The 19,385-nt window shown below is 41.9% G+C and overlaps 1 protein-coding gene across 6 annotated transcripts in view; it reads right to left on the reverse strand.

Moving 5' to 3' along the window:
- Nucleotides 1–1,882: 1,882 nt before the first annotated feature.
- Nucleotides 1,883–19,385, reverse strand: part of lpp (LIM domain containing preferred translocation partner in lipoma) — a 167,488-nt gene continuing 149,985 nt past the window's right edge. For all 6 annotated transcript variants that reach the window (XM_084547735.1, XM_084547734.1, XM_084547733.1 and 3 more), the window contains 3 exons: nucleotides 10,766–10,944; nucleotides 8,190–8,310; nucleotides 1,883–6,792 (listed from right to left, as the gene is read on the reverse strand). In XM_084547735.1, coding sequence (XP_084403861.1) covers nucleotides 6,664–6,792; nucleotides 8,190–8,310; nucleotides 10,766–10,944 — 429 coding nt within the window. In that variant the 3' untranslated portion in view covers nucleotides 1,883–6,663. The remainder of the gene's footprint in view (nucleotides 6,793–8,189; nucleotides 8,311–10,765; nucleotides 10,945–19,385) is intronic.

Genomic DNA, 19,385 nt, shown 5'->3' on the forward strand with positions numbered 1-19,385 from the left:
TTGGATTTGTGTCTCACAGCGATCTGTCTAAGTTTTACCCAGAGCAACACTGACTCAGTGATTACATCACCGCCTTTAGCCAAGTCAAGGACGCACAAAAATCAATGCTCTTGATGCAAATGCACAGCGGGAATTCACTTTAAAGCTAATAACATTAAGCTCAGAGCGCTGCGATGTCGGCCCACATTGTAATGTTATGTAAATCTGACCATATGACAGCTTCATTTAAATTGGAGTGTGCAAGATTATGCATGATAGTGGCCCATTTTGCTCCCTCGTGCTCATCTCTGCTTCCCGGTAAATAATTCAGGCCATAATTCTGCGTATTAGAAGAAGACATTCAGAAATGCCGAAGCATGCCCCTGGAGACTTGACGCTGGGTTTTTATGCAGAGGAAGAAATTGGAGGGTACATCATGTTGGCTGGAGGGCCCATCACTCATCAATTTGTTTGTAAACACCAGATTTATGTGCAGTAAAGCAAGTCCTCTACTGAACTGCTGGGGGGCTTCTCTCTCTCTCTCTCTCTCTCTCTCACTCAGAAACACACACAAACAGACACATTTGTCTGACTATCTTTCTGAGAACATAACACATTCCCTAGCCTCTTACCCTAACCATCACATCTAAGTACTGAATCTTAACCCTTACCTAAAACCATTTTCTACCCAAACACTAACACTCATACAGCACATTTGAAGGCCACTCAAAAAGAGGTCAGAAGGTCCTTACGTTTTCTCCGAATGTCCTCACTCTCATGTTCTAGGCTAGACTATGGTCCTCGGAAAGATAGCTGGACAAGTACACACACACACACACACACACACACACACACACACACACACACACACACACACACAATGTGGAGCCTGCAGCTTGTTTAGCAAAAAATTACAAGGAAATGTCTACACAGCTAGCATGCCACAGTTCATGTCAGGGACTGGAGAGCAACAAGCTGATAACCACAGTTACTGGAAACGTCAGGCTGGCTGCTGCTAAATAGGTTCTGTTTGATTTCATGTAATGTACATTTGTTGTCAGTGACCAAAAAGAAACCCCTAAGCTGCTGCTTCTCCTTTGCTTATGGCATTTAAAATAATGTGGGTTTTCCAGTTTGGCCCACTGAAATCTATTTGGCCATTCTTACATTTCAGATGGCTGTTTCAGTTTTGCAATCAGCGGGAAGAAAATGAAATGCTCAGCGACTTACTGCTGACATACAGCACACAAGCAAAGATGACAAATGGAAAGGATTAAATCAAGCGGGTCTTGGAAAGGCGACAGTACAAAAAAAAAAGAAAAAGAAAAAAAGAGGTCTTTAAATTATTCTAACAACTACATCAAGCTGATCCCAGCAGTAAGCATACTTCATAGTTGAGTGCATTTTCAGAGTATGACCACAGAAAAAGGAGAAACAGGAAGAAAGAAAAAGGAGAGTGCACACTGTATCTATGCGTAATTAAACCGCTGTCCCAGATGAACACTCTAAAGACTATTGCGAGTGCGGGATTTCTATTAAGCAGGTGATTCCAATTTGTCTAAAGAGCGGATGGGGACTCACAAAAGACAGGAAGAAATGAAGCAGAGCTGTGTAAGCACGGGGCATTTGCTGCCACTGAAGGGCTTTTAAATGACTCTTGAAGAAGGTGAAGTATCCCTGGGTTTTACGTGTTGGAAATAAATCTCTTTCATCTGCAGGTACGCTGCACAGGGGGTCACCGGCAGGTTTTTAAAGGGGGAGTATGAGGAGGAGTTCATTACCTGTGCAATCCGATGGAGCAAGGACCTGAATCAGAGAGACAGGCAATATTAATAGTTTTTCATAAAATTACAATGGTGCAAATTATTATGTATTTTTTTTAAAGTAAGACACAGACATGTAATGCTATGGCAAAGCTTTTATTGAAGAAAGAAAAAAATATATCATGCATCTTCCAAAGATCAAGAACAGATGCTTTACTTTAACAGCGTCTCGGGCTCTTAAAACCAAGCTGCTGCAGCCTTATGCACCGTACCTGATGGAAACGTCTACTGTGTGGATTCAGAGTTGGTCCGAACAAAAAGGGATCCTCTTTATTTACTTTGGTAAAGACAAGTAAACAAGGCAACATCTTTGAGGCACAGTGAAATATGAATTACACAGCCACAGTATAATGATTCAAGACTGCTCAGCCAAAGGCACTTTTACAAACGAGGGCAGAACAAAGACAGAAGGCAACACAAATACACTGAGCAAATAAAAGAATCATTGAACGTCTCTTTACACTTGTAACATCAAGGTTTTATCAGTGGATCCACGATATTTATAATCCCACAAAGACATGTGATATGTCCAGAGACTGTCAACAAAATACCCACAACTGGAGTTTAATAGTGCTTCGGCACATCAATAGTCTACAGCAGAGATTCAACTCTGACCCGACCAGGGCACGCTTTGTAGAAAACATGTGCTAATAAGCCTGTAATAAAATGCTGAAACACTTAAATGAACATTTATTAGTGACTGTGAATGAAAAACTCATTCACCACCACTAATATAATTTGTATACTCCCTGTTGATACGATCGTAGCTCTCATACTAAAGGCACGTGTTAGCATTTCTATCAGAGCAGTTTTACTGAAAACTGAGGCTTGCTGGACGAGAAAATGGTCTGATGAGAGCACTGAGAGTGAATCAAAACGTTAAAGTTGCAGGCTGTATAGCAACACAGTGAGCTGAAAGATGCTAAAACACCTTGTAGTGCAGAGTGGTGATAAATATCTGTTCTTCACTGTGAGCTACAACTTACAACACTGGACTGTTATTTAATGTAGTGTAAATGGATATATACTGATAAATTTAACTTTAAATTGTCTTGCATACCATTTAAAGTTAAAGATTTCTCAAATGTTTACACCTTAATGGTGTTGTAATCAAAAGCATATAATTCCTTTTACGAAACTGATGTTTAGTATGATATAACAGCTTGTGTTACTTACAAATGCCATTGTGACATCTACATGATGTACCACACAAAATGTTTTATTGTTAACTTAATGGTAACTTGTTTAATTGTTAAGTGAACAGTAAGAGGCTGCGGCGGAAATCACATATATTGACATCCTATAGATGTTGATATCAGTATGTCCCAGTTACTGTATGTGCCACCGTACTGTCACCAATTTAGTTAAACACAGCATGCCATTGATACAACACTGAACTGGCCATGTTTGAAGAGCTAAAGCTATTGGAGAGACTAAAGCAAAAAGACCCACTGATTAGCTCGACAGCTAGCAATTTTTTAGCTTTAAAATAATAGTTCCAATACACGGATGTTTAACATGAAATGGGATGCCAACTTGCTTTGATCCCCAGCAACATCCATGTGAGCAACAACGCATACAATAATAATGATACACACAGTATTTGAATACATTTTTTACTAAAGAGAAAACTCAAATGTCTTCTTTCACAGCTTCAGCTATTTTAATCATCTTCAAACAATGGAACTGTGTTAGACACTAAATGGTGCTTGACATCGTAAACTGTGTCCAAAAAGTTTTGTTGCCATTTTAAAATGTCTTTACGCTACAGATTTGCATTTTACACTCACTTCTTACTGAACTTTCGAAAATGTGTCGTCTTTTGTGTTTTCGTTTGTGACCGCTGAACCTGGTGTCTACAATGATACGCTCCAAATATTGATGGAAAAAATCCAGAGGACATTTAAGAGTTTAGGCTGGCTAAACTTTTGGCTCCTTTCCTGCTTGAGGCATGTCAGCGAGTGACTACTGACTCTGTCTGCAGTCAAATGCTAACTGTCCCCCTTCTCACCTTTAAAGAGTCGTTTTCAAAGAGAAACTTTAGTGTATTCTTATGTCGAAAATCTGTCCTAGCCCCGGTCGGATAGGCTTAATAGCACAGTTATTCACAAAGTTTTGCTCTGGTTAAAAGATTGCCCCAACCAACTTGATCACAACTTGATTTGCTGAAACTGAACTCACAACAGATAAAGTATATAGATAATTTTTGTTTGTATGATCACTTGTTGAACACAACTATCGAATGTGCGAGAGAAAACAGTAAAGATACGTAAACTAATTTTCAGAAAACTACGAATGCTTTGTTCATAATATGACCATCCACATTCAAAGACATCCTTAAATCACGCTTGAAAAATACTCTGTCTTGTGTTATGTGGTAAACTAATTCAACTAATACATTGGCTAACCTTTACTACTTATTTATTACATTGTCATAATTTAAAGGTACCATGTGGAGTTTTCTTGCATAAGAATTCACACAGTTTCTATAGTGTGAAACAGACTGCAGAAATATGCATCATGTCACCAGTCTTGCAGAAATTATGAAACAGTGGGCATTTAGACTCAGATATTTAAAATTCTCAGCCTGAAAGAGCCACAAAATGTCTACAGAACATCAACTACAGGCCTTTGTTATCATCTTGATCCTCATTCTAGTGGTTATATGATAAAATTTGTGGTGATGCTGAGATTGTTTTATGGGTCCTTGTGGATGTTATAAACCACTTTGCAGTTGTTTTATATCTATATTTTATATTAAAGTCTGTGGTCAGTTGCATGTGCTATTTTTGTTTCTTCATGTGAATTTCTTGTTTAAGCTGTAGTCATGTCTTTCAAGTTGCTCTCCATGTAATTCTCTGTAGTTGTTTTGTGTCATTTTGTATCTCTTTATCTTTGTGATATTGAGTCACTTTGTAGTCGCAGACAACATAAAGTTGCACTTTGTTATTTGTTTTGTATCTCTGTTTTATCATGTTCTGTCTCTTTGCCAGCCCCTTTCTTTGGATTAGATTTAATTGAAAAAAAAAAAACCTGACAGAGCTTCCACTGATGCTAGCGAGCCAACTAGCTTGGTACGTGGGCAAACTTGTGTTCAAACTTAAAGGGGAAACATTAAAACCTTGCTCCACGGTGGCTCTGGTGGTCAAAAACTCCACAGGGTACCTTTAACTCACCAACAGAAGTTTTACTACTAGAACCTCAGGATTAATTATATTGAAATATCAGATTAAACTATAAAACTACTGGTGTACAATTCTTAGATTTAACATATAATAAAATCAATTTTAGAGAAGCTCTCATTGTGCCTTCTTCACCCATGAACTTTAAACAAACGCTAAATCTAAAAGATGACTTTCATTGGTGCAATCAATACTGACACACAGCACAGGGACACACATAGTCACACAGTACCAACAGCATAGTTTGGATTAAAGGGTTACTATAAGGACACTTATGATTGAATCTGTACATGTAAAATATTTCCTTATTCATAAAATTACTAATAAAGTGTCGATGCAATGCATTAAAAATTGCATAGCCATGTAATATTCCTCGTCTCTGCCAGACTGCTTACAGTAAATTCACCTATCTAATCTATGGCTTGGCAAATGGGGGGAAGTTACATACTAATTTGCTAAAAAATACATAATTAAAGTGAAATCTAAGGGTGTATACATATATGAATGGAATATCATGAGCCTTCTGCTCAGCCCAGTTGAAACTAATATCCACTGCATACATCAAAGAACACTCAGCTGGAAAATAGAAAGAAAATAATGCATCAAAAAGTTAATTTCATCCAACAGCTGCCTGTTGAGAATTTTGTTCTTGACTGTGGGAATTACTGTTTGTAGTTGCCGTGGTCCCCATCAGTATACTGTAAATTATGTTTATAAAGTTACAAAATAAGTACACAGAAAGTATGGCAGTTTGAATTAAATTCTTTGGTGTTCAGTTATGCAGAACTGTTTAACAATTATGGTCTCTGGTGTGTAATGTTATCCTCATCTGTGTACTTACAGTTTGTGGATTTGTACTACAGAATAAACAATGCATGGTTTTTCTAAATATAACTACAGTCAAACACACATCCACCCATGACTTCATCTGCAGGATGGATGTGTCCAAACATTCTGCAAGTGCTGATGGAGTCAGGCTCCAATTGAAATTACTAGAACCAACCAGCAAGGAAAATATGAGTAACTTCCTGCACATGCACTGTGGCTGAAAGATGCATGTTGATGATAATTAAGGTATGAGACATTAAAACTGTGTGATGATGTATGTTGTTACTGTTAATTGAAGGGCCTGGAGCGACTATTTAAAGTAACAGTTTAGGATATGTGCCCAAAGGCACATATCCTAAACTTGAGAGTGATCAGGTTAGTTTCGGATTTCTTCAACAAAACCATAATAACCGTAATATATTATTGTCTAAGCCCTTCTTCTTGTCTTGATGCTAAACTAAGCTAGCTAGCTGCTAGCTGCAGCTTCATATTTAGGGTACAGGCATGAAAGTGACATTGATCTTCTCCACTTCGTACGGGAGTGTCCCTGGTGAAGTGCTATAAGTAGGTATACGTTCCAAAATGTTGAACTATTCCTTATACAAAAAAACCTACAGTTAAATAACATAGCCTCTTCTGCAGTGATTGTACCGAGCAAATAGTGACATGTAAGCTGGTGAACATGTGATGCTGTTTCTCGATACTGAAGGTGAATATATATGTAGGGATATATATATATATATACGTATATGATGAGGAATGCAGGCTTCTGTGGATGGGTATGCTTGCAAAGGAAAGAAAGAGAGCGAGCGTTAGGTTATCACAGTGGAGGTGACCGGCCGGCGGGCTGTTCAGAGGTCAGTGGTGGCCTTGGCGGTGAGGGCCTGGATGCGGCCGGTGTTACAGTTTTTGCAGAGGACGTGTCCGTCCAGTGGGTAGCAGCCCTGGTTATCCCCCTCTGAGAGGAGAGAGCCACAGTCCTGTAGGACACACATACTCTGTTAGTCCACAAACACAACCAGAGTCACTGGCCACGCTCACTGCCCGGACACATTCATCCACTCACTGTAAAGTTGGAGGGAAACAACTGGTTGCTGCTGAGTCCTTTAAGGGTTTATATCCAGATCAGATTTTGGTCTTTAGAAGGACATCAACCCATCTGTTAGAGTAGATGGGTTATCTCTAAAACTTACCTTAAGAAAGAATTTATGTATAAATAGCTTTACAGGCCAGAGGAAAAGCATGTATTTGTACGTGAGTATTATTATAAAATGATTTATGATAATATAAAATGATCATCATAAATATAAATATATTTAGTTTTGAAGCTGTGAGTGGCTTCTGTTTGTCTTTCTTATGCTTTGGTCTATTCCTTATCAATAACAGTAATAATGTTTGCATGCATTAGTGTTTCAAACCTTTTCTGTGTGAGTAAAATGTAGCCATGCTCATGGCCCCTCTTCAGCAGGATCACTTCTGTGATTCCTCAACTTGTTCACATTCAGCTGTGCGTTGTGTTTAGAGCCACGCAGTAAATGAGGGCATAGTAGTAGTAGTTTTTAAAGAGACATACCTTGTTACTAAAAAGGCAAGGAACAGTTACTCACAAATCCCTGAGTAATGAGTGGGTTTGTGTCTTTATGGGCTTTTTTTGCTCTGTGCTCTTACTTGATAATGTCTGCTGAATATCTCTGTTTCAGTCAAATAATAAAAGTACACTGACTGCTTTCTTAGTTTGTTTTGTGATGTAGCACCTGTAAAAACCTTTGGAAGGTGTGCACTTACTGTCTAATGACCACTGTACAACTTCACAAATACATGTAATGCTTTGGTATTATTTTCTAATTGTGTGTAACACTGGCTTATGCTCTCAACCTTTCTTGCTCTCTCTCCATAACACACACACACACACACACACGCAGAATTACAACTCCATCTACTCATGGCTCCCTGGTGACAAAATTATTCTGTTGTTGAGCCCCTTCAGCTGAACTAATCTGCTTTGCTTTTCTTTGACCTTTATGTCTGCCAAACGCTCTGTGTGCTCATGCTGGCAAGGCTCTTTGACAATGTGACACGTTACTTCTTTTTTAGCCGGGCACGTAATGTCTCAGCGCCGCTTATCAACTAGGCGAGTGGTGGGCTGACAGATTGGTTACTATGTAAGTCCATGAACTTTGCATAAGAGAGATGGGAAGCTATTTTGGGGCAGGTAAGAGAGGGATGATTCACTCTTCTCATTCTCATTGAAGTGACTCGGGCATGTATGATGTGCCTTACGCCTTCATGTAGTTAAGACTGTCACCTGAAGCGTCACATTAGGTTCAGAACCGCTGCTGCTAATTATACAGAAGAGATAAACACATAGAGCACATACCTCACAGCGGTAACACTGCACGTGGAAGTCACGGTCCAGGGCCACAATACGAACGGTCTCCTCCTGACCTGGTGCCGGCATTATAGGCTCAGAACACACACAGCAGCGTGGGGCAAACTTCCTGAAAAACAACCGAAAGCAACAGTAATGAGCTCAGTACAGTAAAAACACTGCGACATAATGTGGCCTTCAGTTACACAATGTACAAGTTGTAAGGAGCTTAGTGATTTCAATGCAGCAATGAAGCTTCATTAAACTGTATATACACAAGAAGGGCTGTTTTTCTTTTCATCAGTTGCTGTACCTGATACTTTCCTGATTAATCTTTTAACTATTTGGTCTATAAAAATTATGAAAGAGCCCACAGTTTATTTGCTTTTGTCTAACTAACAATCACAAACTTATAATGATTAAAAATAAAATCAAATCAAGAAAATTATTACTACTGAGAAGCTAAACTTGACAGATAATACATAATAATTTTTGGTCAATCAACTTATCCAGTACCACAATGCTGGCTCTTGACATCTTAAAATAAAGCCATGCCTCATCTGGACAAGTGGACAGGTTGTGTCAGGTGGTGCTAAAAAGGAAATCTGGTTCCTTTACATTTATATAAGGGTACAAATATCCAATACATACACTTGTACATTTATATTAGTACATTTTTTTTTCTAATTCTCTGCTGTCAACCACCGTTTGACTTCTCAAATTTATATTCCAACACCCACATTAGGAACCAGTGGATCAATAAATACAATGGTTTCAGGTCTACACACACAAGTAAAACGCTGTCTGGGATATATGATAAAGAATGATTGTGGTTACTAAGAAACTGGCGTGATGTCCTCCTTTATTCAGATTTATTCACTTAAATATCAATAGCACAAACAAGAAAAGCTAACTAGAGTGGGACAATTATCCGACTCTGACAGTAACATTTACTGTACCAGTAACTCTGGAAATGCCTCCAGCAGGAAGAGGTCAGTGTAACAATAGCAGTGATGAGGATATGAAAAGCCTGCTGAGAGTTTAGGTCTCGACACATGACTGATGCTTGGGTAGACACTTCTTCTATTCTACACGCTAATTCACTGTCTGGGAAGAAGTGAAGGGGATGTGCGGCTTTTGGGGAACCACGTCCATACAGTATTAGCAACAAAGAAATGCCGGCTCAGGCCCAGGCGGGACTATTCCTCGACACAAAGGGTTGCGCTGTTGAGGTCACACTTGTCATGTGGAATTAAATGTCGGCCTCACGCCGCTACTCCGCAGAGCGAGAGCTGTGCACTCACACCAAGAGCCAGCTGTTTACTTCTGTTTCCCTTCTGGTCACTGAAAAAGGAACGTTTCTGGTAAGCTAGTGGTTATGCAATAAGTGGAGTGTGACACAATAAGAGGAATGTACTATTAAATTCTTTATTAAACTCAAGGTCACTGGACTTGAGAAACTGTTTGCGATATTTCCCAAAAGGGAAGCCCCGAGATCCTTAATTGTCGAGGCTCCCATACTGCTGAATTTGTGAAGACAGTAACGGATTAAAAGCAGCCATTTGGTGGATGCTAAACAAGCTGCTAATAAATGCCGAAACGTGATCACCTTATATAGTCTTTACGAAGAATTTACTCATCCAGCAAACTTGAAGCAACATAATCATTCATGCGTACTGATGTGTTTGGCTGATTAATGTCAATTTTTCTCATTTTAGCTTAGATATGAGAGAAATATGTGTTTTGTAAGCTGCTGAATGGTCTGCAGTGGACAAAGGCTAGCTGCTAGTATTTGTCTATGCAGGTACTGTAACCTGCAGTGGGAGAAGGGAGTATTGAAGGCATGCTAACAATTATGGTCTCTGGTGTGTAATGTTATCCTCATCTGTGTACTTCTGTTTGTGGATTTGCACTACAGAATAAACAATCCATCTTTTTTCTAAATATATCTACAGTCATACACACATCCACCCATGAGTCAGGCTCCAATTGAAATTACTAGAACCAATCAGCAAGGGAAATATGAGTAACGTCCTGCACATGCACTGTGGCTGAAAGATGCATGAAGATAATTAAGGTATGAGACATTAAAACTGTGTGATGAGGCATGCTAACACAACACAGGGGCCGTATGAGCACTAGTTATTTGCATTGAAATTATTTGCATTGCAGTTATTGCAAGTATCTCAGGCGTCCGATGGCTTTGCACAATGTACTGTGAGTAGCATCGTAGCAATCATGTTCCAATTTATACAGTACATCAGATCCCCATTTATGTTATTTAAGGGGTTGATATTAGAAATGAAAACTGAATATAAACTCTACGTTCAGCTTTGCTAACTGCAGGGTTTTTTTTCCAGCTGTTTGATGTTTGATGTTCTCTGGCAGGTTGAGAGTTTGTTCGACTTACGAACCGCAACCAAAGCATTGAGATGGAAGAGGATGAAACTGCAAAGTCAGGTGCTAATTCTTTGGAGGTTTCTCAACACAAGTAACATATTTTTTCTTATTATATATGGCTATAGGATCCATTGTTGATATAAAAGTCTGCAGCTTTCAGTGTGATGAAAGCTTGAGTTACATACTTGTGAAAGTCCTCGATGCAGTGGATATGGTTGGAAGCGTCCACGGTGAAAGGGATGCCGTCCAGACTGCGGTGACACACCACGCAGGTGAAGCAGTGAGGGTGGTAGGCTTTCCCTGTGGCCCGCAGGATGCGCTCCATGATAGGCTTACTGCAGATAGTGCAGGTCTCAAGGGTGTTCTGTAGACACAAACACACAAGTACACAGACACCCACAGCATTACACAACAAATCTGATGATGAATGTAGTGATTCTGATGATTCATTTCCAGTGGGACCTTAAGCACTTGTTTACAACTAGCTGACATTTTTTTTTTTTTTTTTTTTTAAAACAGCATGAGGAATCTGGAAAGGTTGTCCTGCACCTCCTCCAGTTTGCAGTTTATAGTTTGAAGCTTCCATTTGCTGGTGTTACACTTCAGGTGGCTTGGCTCCCACTTGTGCCTGTGCAGCAAATAAATCCACACTCAGGACCTTTAGCCCGGCTGTCCTCAAATGCCTCTGAAGCTGAAGGAATCTGATTAGCACTCCTCTCGAAACACAAACACGGTAATTTTTCAGTTGCCCTCACCCACACTCCATCCTCCCATATGCAAGAGTGTGAGCAGTAAATATTTCCACTTTGTGATGACTGCAGGTTTTCTGCAGCCAGGCGACTGGGCAAGCGGCCCGCGGGGGGACGTGGCAGCCATCCGCCTCTGACTTATCTGTGGCATCTCTCTTCTTAATATCTGCCGGGAGACGCCATTTGTTATTCCAATATTTCATAAATAATGACTGCCTCTCTAAACAGCAATGCAATTACGGGTGGATGGATATATCATGTGAGGGTGATCAATGTGCGGGCCTGATGTGGCTGTGTGGGAGCTGATGGGCCCCGCCGTTGCTGCCTCTTGCTAAGGCATTTCCTGGATTTCTGTTGTCTATCCAACCAACCCCCCCCCAATTTCTGCGCTTGGCTGGGCTAAAGAGTGCACGGTTCAGCTGTTCCCACTGGCTCCCAATGCAGTAGCAAGCTGCCTCAGTGTTTCCAAACACAGCTCGGGGTGTGTAGCAACACTGCGCTGCGTCATCGGCTGCCTCCCAGACCCACCGCCGGGCCCTGCCGTTTAAAATGACACTTCTGTGACCGCTCGGCCGAGGTAAACTCCAAACCATCCCCTGTCCGGCTGTGCAGCGCACGCAGTGACATTTATAGTCTGTATGCTAATGAGTGAGGGAGCTTTTTACAGGATAAGGATCATTGCAGCTGCACTGTAAAACCGCTCCTGACACGATTCTCACAATGCGATCACGTCCCACTACTAGATGGTAAGAGGGCAAGAGAGGAGAGCAGCTGATGAATGACTCGAGGCTGGAAAAAAAGTGGTTTGAAAAATGGCCTTTTCTTCAAAGCACTCCTGGAGAGGCATTATTTCATGAAAAGCAATGTGTGCAGACAAGCTCCGCATTCTTTTTATTTTCCCCCTCCAAGACGGTAATAGAAATAAACACTATTCCCAGGGCAACATTTGTGTATAAACAATGTCCATATTGCTATCCTACTCGATCCTGGAAGTGGAATAAAGCCTTTAATGAGCTCGCTGCACTGAGCCCTTGAGGTTTGCCTCACGCACGCACACAGAGACAGAGAGAGGTTGAGGTAGAGAGGGAGAGAGAGGGGGGAGCATATATTTGCAACCTGAGAATGTGAGTAGTACCAGGGCCAAACTGCTTTAAACCGTCCTCAACTCTTACTCATCTGTCTGCATTTCTACTTACTTATTCTCATCTGCCCTTCATGTGGGAATACCTTGCCCTTGTTTAGCTTAACTAGAGCATATGATTTCACAGCACACAGTTCCTCCGGGCCATTGTAATGAGTACAGTACTCAAAAGACAAAATTTCTCTCTTTCTCTCTGATGGTAAGATTCTATGACCTCAATTCATTCATTGCTCAGCCTCTCTTGTTTTTGCATTCACTCGTGACTCCTTTTACTTGGGATTAGGTAACATTTCTTATGCCTGTTACACAAACCTGGGTGTAATGTCAAAACTGAAAAAGTACATGGGCAGTGGTCAGCGGCTAGGCACAACTTCCACAGATGATTTGGGAAATTCTGCATAAATCACTTCATGCCCTCTCTCTCTCTGTCAGACATCCAGGTCCTTCGCAGTTTGCCACTAGAGGGCTGTATATGTCTGCAGATGTCCGGGTTTTGCTTTTCCCTTGACTAAATGTGATGTATTCAAGCATATGTATTCTTTTTTTCCCCCCCTCTTCCTCATACATTTCTCTAAGTGTTTGCCCAGAAGGCTAAACAAATGTCTCGGCAGATGAGGTAAAGTGAATTTAGGTCAGACAGCCTCTTGCTCAACTGAGGGGTGAGTGGAGTGCGTTAAAGTCAATTGTGGCCCCTTTTTTCAATGTAAGTTGTTTCGTTTTACTGCAAAGTGCCCTTGCAGCACCAAAGGTAGTCGCACAGTCCAGCACGAGTTCTCACTATTTAGCAAAGGGCTCCCAAGCAACGTTTGACACAGCTGTCTGTAAGAATGAGAAGCGTGTTGGCAAACAAAGCGTGTAACAGGGACTTAAGAGGTCCCTTGTGCTCTGCTCTGAACATGAGAGTCAGGCTTCACAGAGTGGGAGAAAAACACACGCAGACAGAGGTCTAAACCTCACTAACTGATGTTAAATATTTAAAAATGCTAATGGGGTCAGATCAGTTTCCACTTCAAATCAGCTTGTAATTTGAATCTTTACTGTATGAAATGACATTGATACAGCTAAATGAAAAACTTGAAAAAAATCTGCTCAGGTTTTCAAGCACATGCCCAACACCAGGAGTTCTATCTCTGATGCAAAACAGCTACAGGTAAAACAATGCTGGAACAAAGACGTGCTTCACAGATGAAACGGTTGGAAATGTGCTGTGGCATAATGCTAAACTGAAGCTGTTCACCATCTCCTCTATCAACACAAATTTTACACCTATCTGTTCTCTTTTTTTTTCATGCCGCCAAGTCGGGCTGACAGGAGGCAGGCTGGAGTTCAGTGAGAGCGCACGCGATTTATGATCTGGCACGCTGAACTCAGACTGGGCCAAATTTACAGATGATCTGATTCTGTGTGTGTCCAGACCCTCACTGAATGCTCCGGTCGGTGCCAGGCCACGCTGTGTGAATTAACTACACCCTGCTGAAGGTAGCTCAGCAATATCTAACGAGGGCTTTTGGGAGAGACGGGTCTGAGCACCGCCGCTGCGTGTTTGGTTTGGTTTAGAGTGAATAAGAGATACTGACTTGTTGGTGAACTATGAGTCAAATCGCTGACCCTCCTTCTTCCTGAGGGAAGGTGTCTACTGACTTAATGATCTTTGACAAGCCGCTTCTCTCCCAGTTATTGCTTAGTATGAGCCAATCACGCTGGACAAAAAAATAAAAAAGCCAAAAACGTAATTTTACACTAAGGTAGCTTTTTTCCCTTTATCAAGTGACGTAAAACCAGAGAAGCAAAAATAAGGAAGAGATGAGGGAATTACTATGAGTAATACTAAAATGAGAATGTTAAGTGCATGGGTCAACAAAAAAATCAGTCACAGTTTAACATAATCTAATGCATCACCACAAATTATGTTTTAAAAGGGATTGTCTCAATTTTTGGGAAATACACTTATGTGGTTTCCTGATAAGATCGACAGCACCGGGGGCTGGACTCTGAGATCAAAGATGCTGCCACTCAGCTCTGCTGCCAATTTGGATCAGCGATTTTTGGCACAAACTCACCTACACTATATTACCAAAAGTATTCGCTCACCCATTCAAATGATCAGAATCAGGTGTTCTAATCACTTGGCCTGGCCCCAGGTGTATAAATTCAAGCACTCAGGCATGCAGACTGTGAAACAAGACATTTGTGAAAGAATGGGCCGCTCTCAGGAGCTCAGTGAATTCCAGCGTGGAACTGTCATAGGATGCCACTTGTGCAACAAATCCAGTCGTGAAATTTCCTCGCTCCTAAATATTCCACAGTCAACTGTCAGCTCTATTATAACAAAATGGAAGCGTTTGGGAAAAACAGCAACTCAGCCACGAAGTGGTAGGCCACGTAAAGTGACGGAGAGGGGTCAGCGGATGCTGAAGCGCATAGTGCAAAGAGGTCGCCGACTTTCTGCACAGTCAATTGCTACAGAGCTACAAACTTCATGTGACCTTCAGATTAGCCCAAGTACAGTACGCAGAGAGCTTCATGGAATGGGTTTCCATGGCCGAGCAGCTGCAGCCAAGCCACACATCACCAAGTGCAATGCAAGGCGTCGGATGCAATGGTGTAAAGCACGCCGCCACTGGCCTCTAGAGCAGTGGAGACGCGTTCTCTGGAGTGATGAATCACGCTTTACCATCTGGCAATCTGATGGACGAGTCTGGGTTTGGAGGTTGCCAGGAGAACGGTACATTTCAGATTGCATTGTGCCAACTGTGAAATTTGGTGGAGGAGGAATTATGGTATGGGGTTGTTTTTCAGGAGCTGGGCTTGGCCCCTTAGTTCCAGTGAAAGGAACATTGAATGCTTCAGGATACCAAAACATTTTGGACAATTCCATGCTCCCAACCTTGTGGGAACAGTTTGGAGCGGGCCCCTTCCTCTTCCAACATGACTGTGCACCAGTGCACAAAGCAAGGTCCATAAAGACGTGGATGACAGAGTCTGGTGTGGATGAACTTGACTGGCCTGCACAGAGTCCTGACCTGAACCCGATAGAACACCTTTGGGATGAATTAGAGCGGAGACTGAGAGCCAGGCCTTCTCGACCAACATCAGTGTGTGACCTCACCAATGCGCTTTTGGAAGAATGGTCAAAAATTCCTATAAACACTCTCCTCAACCTTGTGGACAGTCTTCCCAGAAGAGTTGAAGCTGTAATAGCTGCAAAAGGTGGACCGACATCATATTGAATTCTATGAGTTAGGAATGGGATGGCACTTCAGTTCATAGAATGAGTAAAGGCAGGTGAGCGAATACTTTTGGTAATATAGTGTATATCCAAGCTGCACGAAGGAGGACATTATCATGAAGAGATCAAAACTCCAAGAAGATGTATAGCATGCGAAACAATAAAATTGTTGCGTAAACAGTGCACACCACAAGTTTTGGCGCTGATTTGTCCCAGCAGTCCCAGTAGTCTTAGAACAAAGAAATTACCATTTTCAGTTCATTTTTATGTTGCCCATCCTCTAAAAATACTACATATTCATCTTATATTTTGGAAATCCTGTAATAACAAGTACAATCTTGTATTTATAGGGATAGGGATGCTTTTACTGATTTCATATTCATCTATTTAGGACTGAAATGATTAATGGTTGATCAGTAACTAGTTCAGCAACTATTTTGATAATCAGTTAATTATTTCAGTATTTAGTTAAAAAAAGAAAATAATTTTCTTGTTTAATTTTCTCAAAGTAAATTCTTGTCATGTAAGTTTTGGACAAAACGAGACACATCAAGATGTCTAATTAACTGAGAAAAATATCAGTAGATATTGTTAGTTGCAGGCTTACCGCTATCTATTGAAAAAACATCCCCTGTTTTGCGCAGCAGTCACTTACACATACAGTATAAGTGTTTAATTATTCCACCCTGGGCCGTGCCAAGGTCAGCTATGAAAATCTCCCTGTTTATATCTTTGTATTCCTTCTGTTATTTGAAGCACTTTCCCGGGGAAGAAGCATAGTTACCTCACTCACAGCTGACTTGGCACACGCTCCTGTTCATGCATATTTAAACAGCAGATTTGGCAAAACTGTAGCCATGTTAGTGTTTACAGACACTGATGTTGCTGTGTGAATCCTAATTTTTGGATTCCCAAGATAGGATTGTTTCCACAGCAACATTTTGTTTAAACAATGGGCCAAACGTATTAGACTGATGGTAATTAGGAGGTTTTGGGAGCTACCTTGTATCAGTTCACAAAGCAGCAGATAGGGTTATCATGGTTGGGGGTTAAAGATTCAGTTTTTACATTCTTAGCCCAAATTGCGGCCATGTCGGCTGGCAGAAAATGCCAGAAATCTCCTATGGTTGAGGGAGGTTGAGAGCTCATTTAAATCCCCACCCCTTGCAGAGGGATTGCAGGAGCACCCCCTCCCCTTCCTTGATCTGTGGTCTGCTCAGGCCGCTGAGGTGGAGAGGTCTGTGTGTAGAACTGAGTTTCCTTTCAGCTGTTTGAGTTCAGCAATCGTGATCCTCTCTCTGCCTCATCCTGAGGTTAACAAGTGAACCGCCCCCTGCCACTTCTCAGTCCCTGCAGTCCAGCACTCACTGACACCCCTGACATGATACACCCCTGATGTTCGGCTTAAATTTAGTCTTATATCTCTGATTGCTTTCCAGTCAGCAGGCTTGGCACCCGCACTCTGTCCATCTGTCTGTGCAGATCCTAAGCATCAGGCCCACAATTGTGAGCATATGAAGACGTATTAACATGACTTGACTTCTTTACAAAATCCTGTCATTTATAAGCGTGTTATGTAAATCACCCACTCGAGTCTTGTCTGCAGCCTGGAAGCAGATGACTGAGGTGTGCGTGGTTTTTGTTTACATGTGGGTGTGAGTGAGCATGTCACACAGTGGAAAGTGATTCTCCTAATGGTTTGCTAACTCAGAAGATCAGTGACCTTGAAAGTATCAGCTGTATAATTCACACAAGGAGCATTTGTGACACTCATTTGTGTGCACGCCAGTCAGGTAGGACAAGTGCTCATGGGTTTCAGTGTTTCTGACCTGGATCGGCCCCGCTTCCTCTGAGTATAGGTTTGCCGCGCTCAGCACGGCTCAGTCTGTCTGTCACTGTAATAAATTCACACTGGGTTATGGATGACCAGCGCATGCAGGAATGGGATGGCATCCTGCCAGAGCCTTGTATCCTGATTCGTTTTTAGTTTATATCTCTGCCTGGACAGTTTCAGGAGCCTCAGCGGCTGAGATCCTTTTCACCAGAAGCCTACGCAGGTTTCACTTCTCTCCTTTCAGAACAAGAGCTTTGACGAACTAATAAAAACAGCACGTGTCTACTTGGATTTCAATTTCCATGCATTCCCTTATTTGTTTTCTCGTTTTAGCTGTGTGATAAAGTCAAGTTACAGCCAACACGAAAGGACAGGGTCGACACGCAGCTCAAGCCTTTCTTCAAAGAATAAAAGGTGGCAGTAGGGACCCTGATATCGCTCTCCAGCTCAGGCAAAGTGGCTGGACCGCCTATCTGCCCCTCTGCCTCTCTGCCTTAAATTCAGCTCTGCAGCAGAATGTGACCCCTCTGGACTTTGGGCAATGTCTCCTGCTCTGGTTACAGAGAGAAACTGACAAAGACCCCGGCAGTAGTTCTCTCATGCAATGAGTTAGAGTGACACTGTGGTGGGTCAGCACTGGGTCACGGATATTTTCCTCTCCTGCTGGTTCCTGGGGTGGGGTGGGGGTGCTTAGACAAAAAACATGACGATAATTTGGAGGTGTGTGGATACAGTCTCTCGTCTCTTGTCCAAACAGTGTATTCTAATAACACCACTCTCGTAATGCGTAAGACGGCTGCATTCCTTGTAATGCAGGTCAGTAATAAGAAATAATGACCTGCTTGAATTTAGAGGCCTCACACCCCCCACTGTACAGCACAATTATACTCACACATAATTGTCTTGGCAAGTCTGGAGACGCACTTATATGTGAAATCCTATTCATGCAAGTGCTATCTAATTGGCTCACTCCTTTGAGGAATTAGACCGAGTTAATCACGTCTGAATATACAGAACTCAATTAGAACTCTGCAAGCTAATGCAGACAGTCATGAATATTTGATGACAAAGTCAGCAGAAAGCAGAGCCTCTGTGTGTTCACGAGCGCGCTTCAGACGACAAGTAAAAACAGAGTGGGTGTATACCTGCCGCGGATACCGCTCACCCTCTGCGTGGCAGCTCTCCCAGTGTGAGCAGCAGCTGTGCAGTGAGCCGAAGCGCCACGACGGGCATACGTGGGCCCTGAACTCACCACGCTGGGTAAAAGCCTCTGGATCTGACTACCTGGATATCCATCACAGAAAAGTGACAGGTGTGGGGGTGGTGTGCAGTCATTTCTAATTAGAGACGTATTACTGTTACAGAAGCTACGTTCTAAACTTTTTCCTGCGTTGTACTATTTATATCTGTGTCTGGATGAAAGGAGAGAGGATGCCCTGTGATTGGACGTATTGTTTCCTGTGTCTCCTTTCTCAATGACAGCAGCAGCTTAAGGGGGGTTCTTCAGGATATCCCATTGTAAGTCTGCTTTGCTGTGCGGTGGAGGACATTCAGCACCAAGGGCCCCAAAACAGCTGACACCAAGCCTGTCACCTCTGGGTGATATGACAACCTTGCAACATGCCTTTATTGGATCGTTTGATTCCAGTGCTTTCATCTCCCTTACGCAGCATAATTCAACAAACACACTAAGAGTGGTCATTCCCAATTTCTTTAGGCTGACATACCCGAACACCTATCCAGTTCTAAATGCGTTTCATTTGATGCTGGTGTTGATGTTTGTTATGTGCATATTGATTAGAAAGCATATGACTGAATTCAGAGTTTAGGCAGGGCTTGTCTCTCGTGATAC

The sequence above is a fragment of the Chelon labrosus genome (assembly GCF_963514085.1).
Source record: "Chelon labrosus genome assembly, chromosome: 7".
NCBI lineage: Eukaryota > Metazoa > Chordata > Actinopteri > Mugiliformes > Mugilidae > Chelon > Chelon labrosus.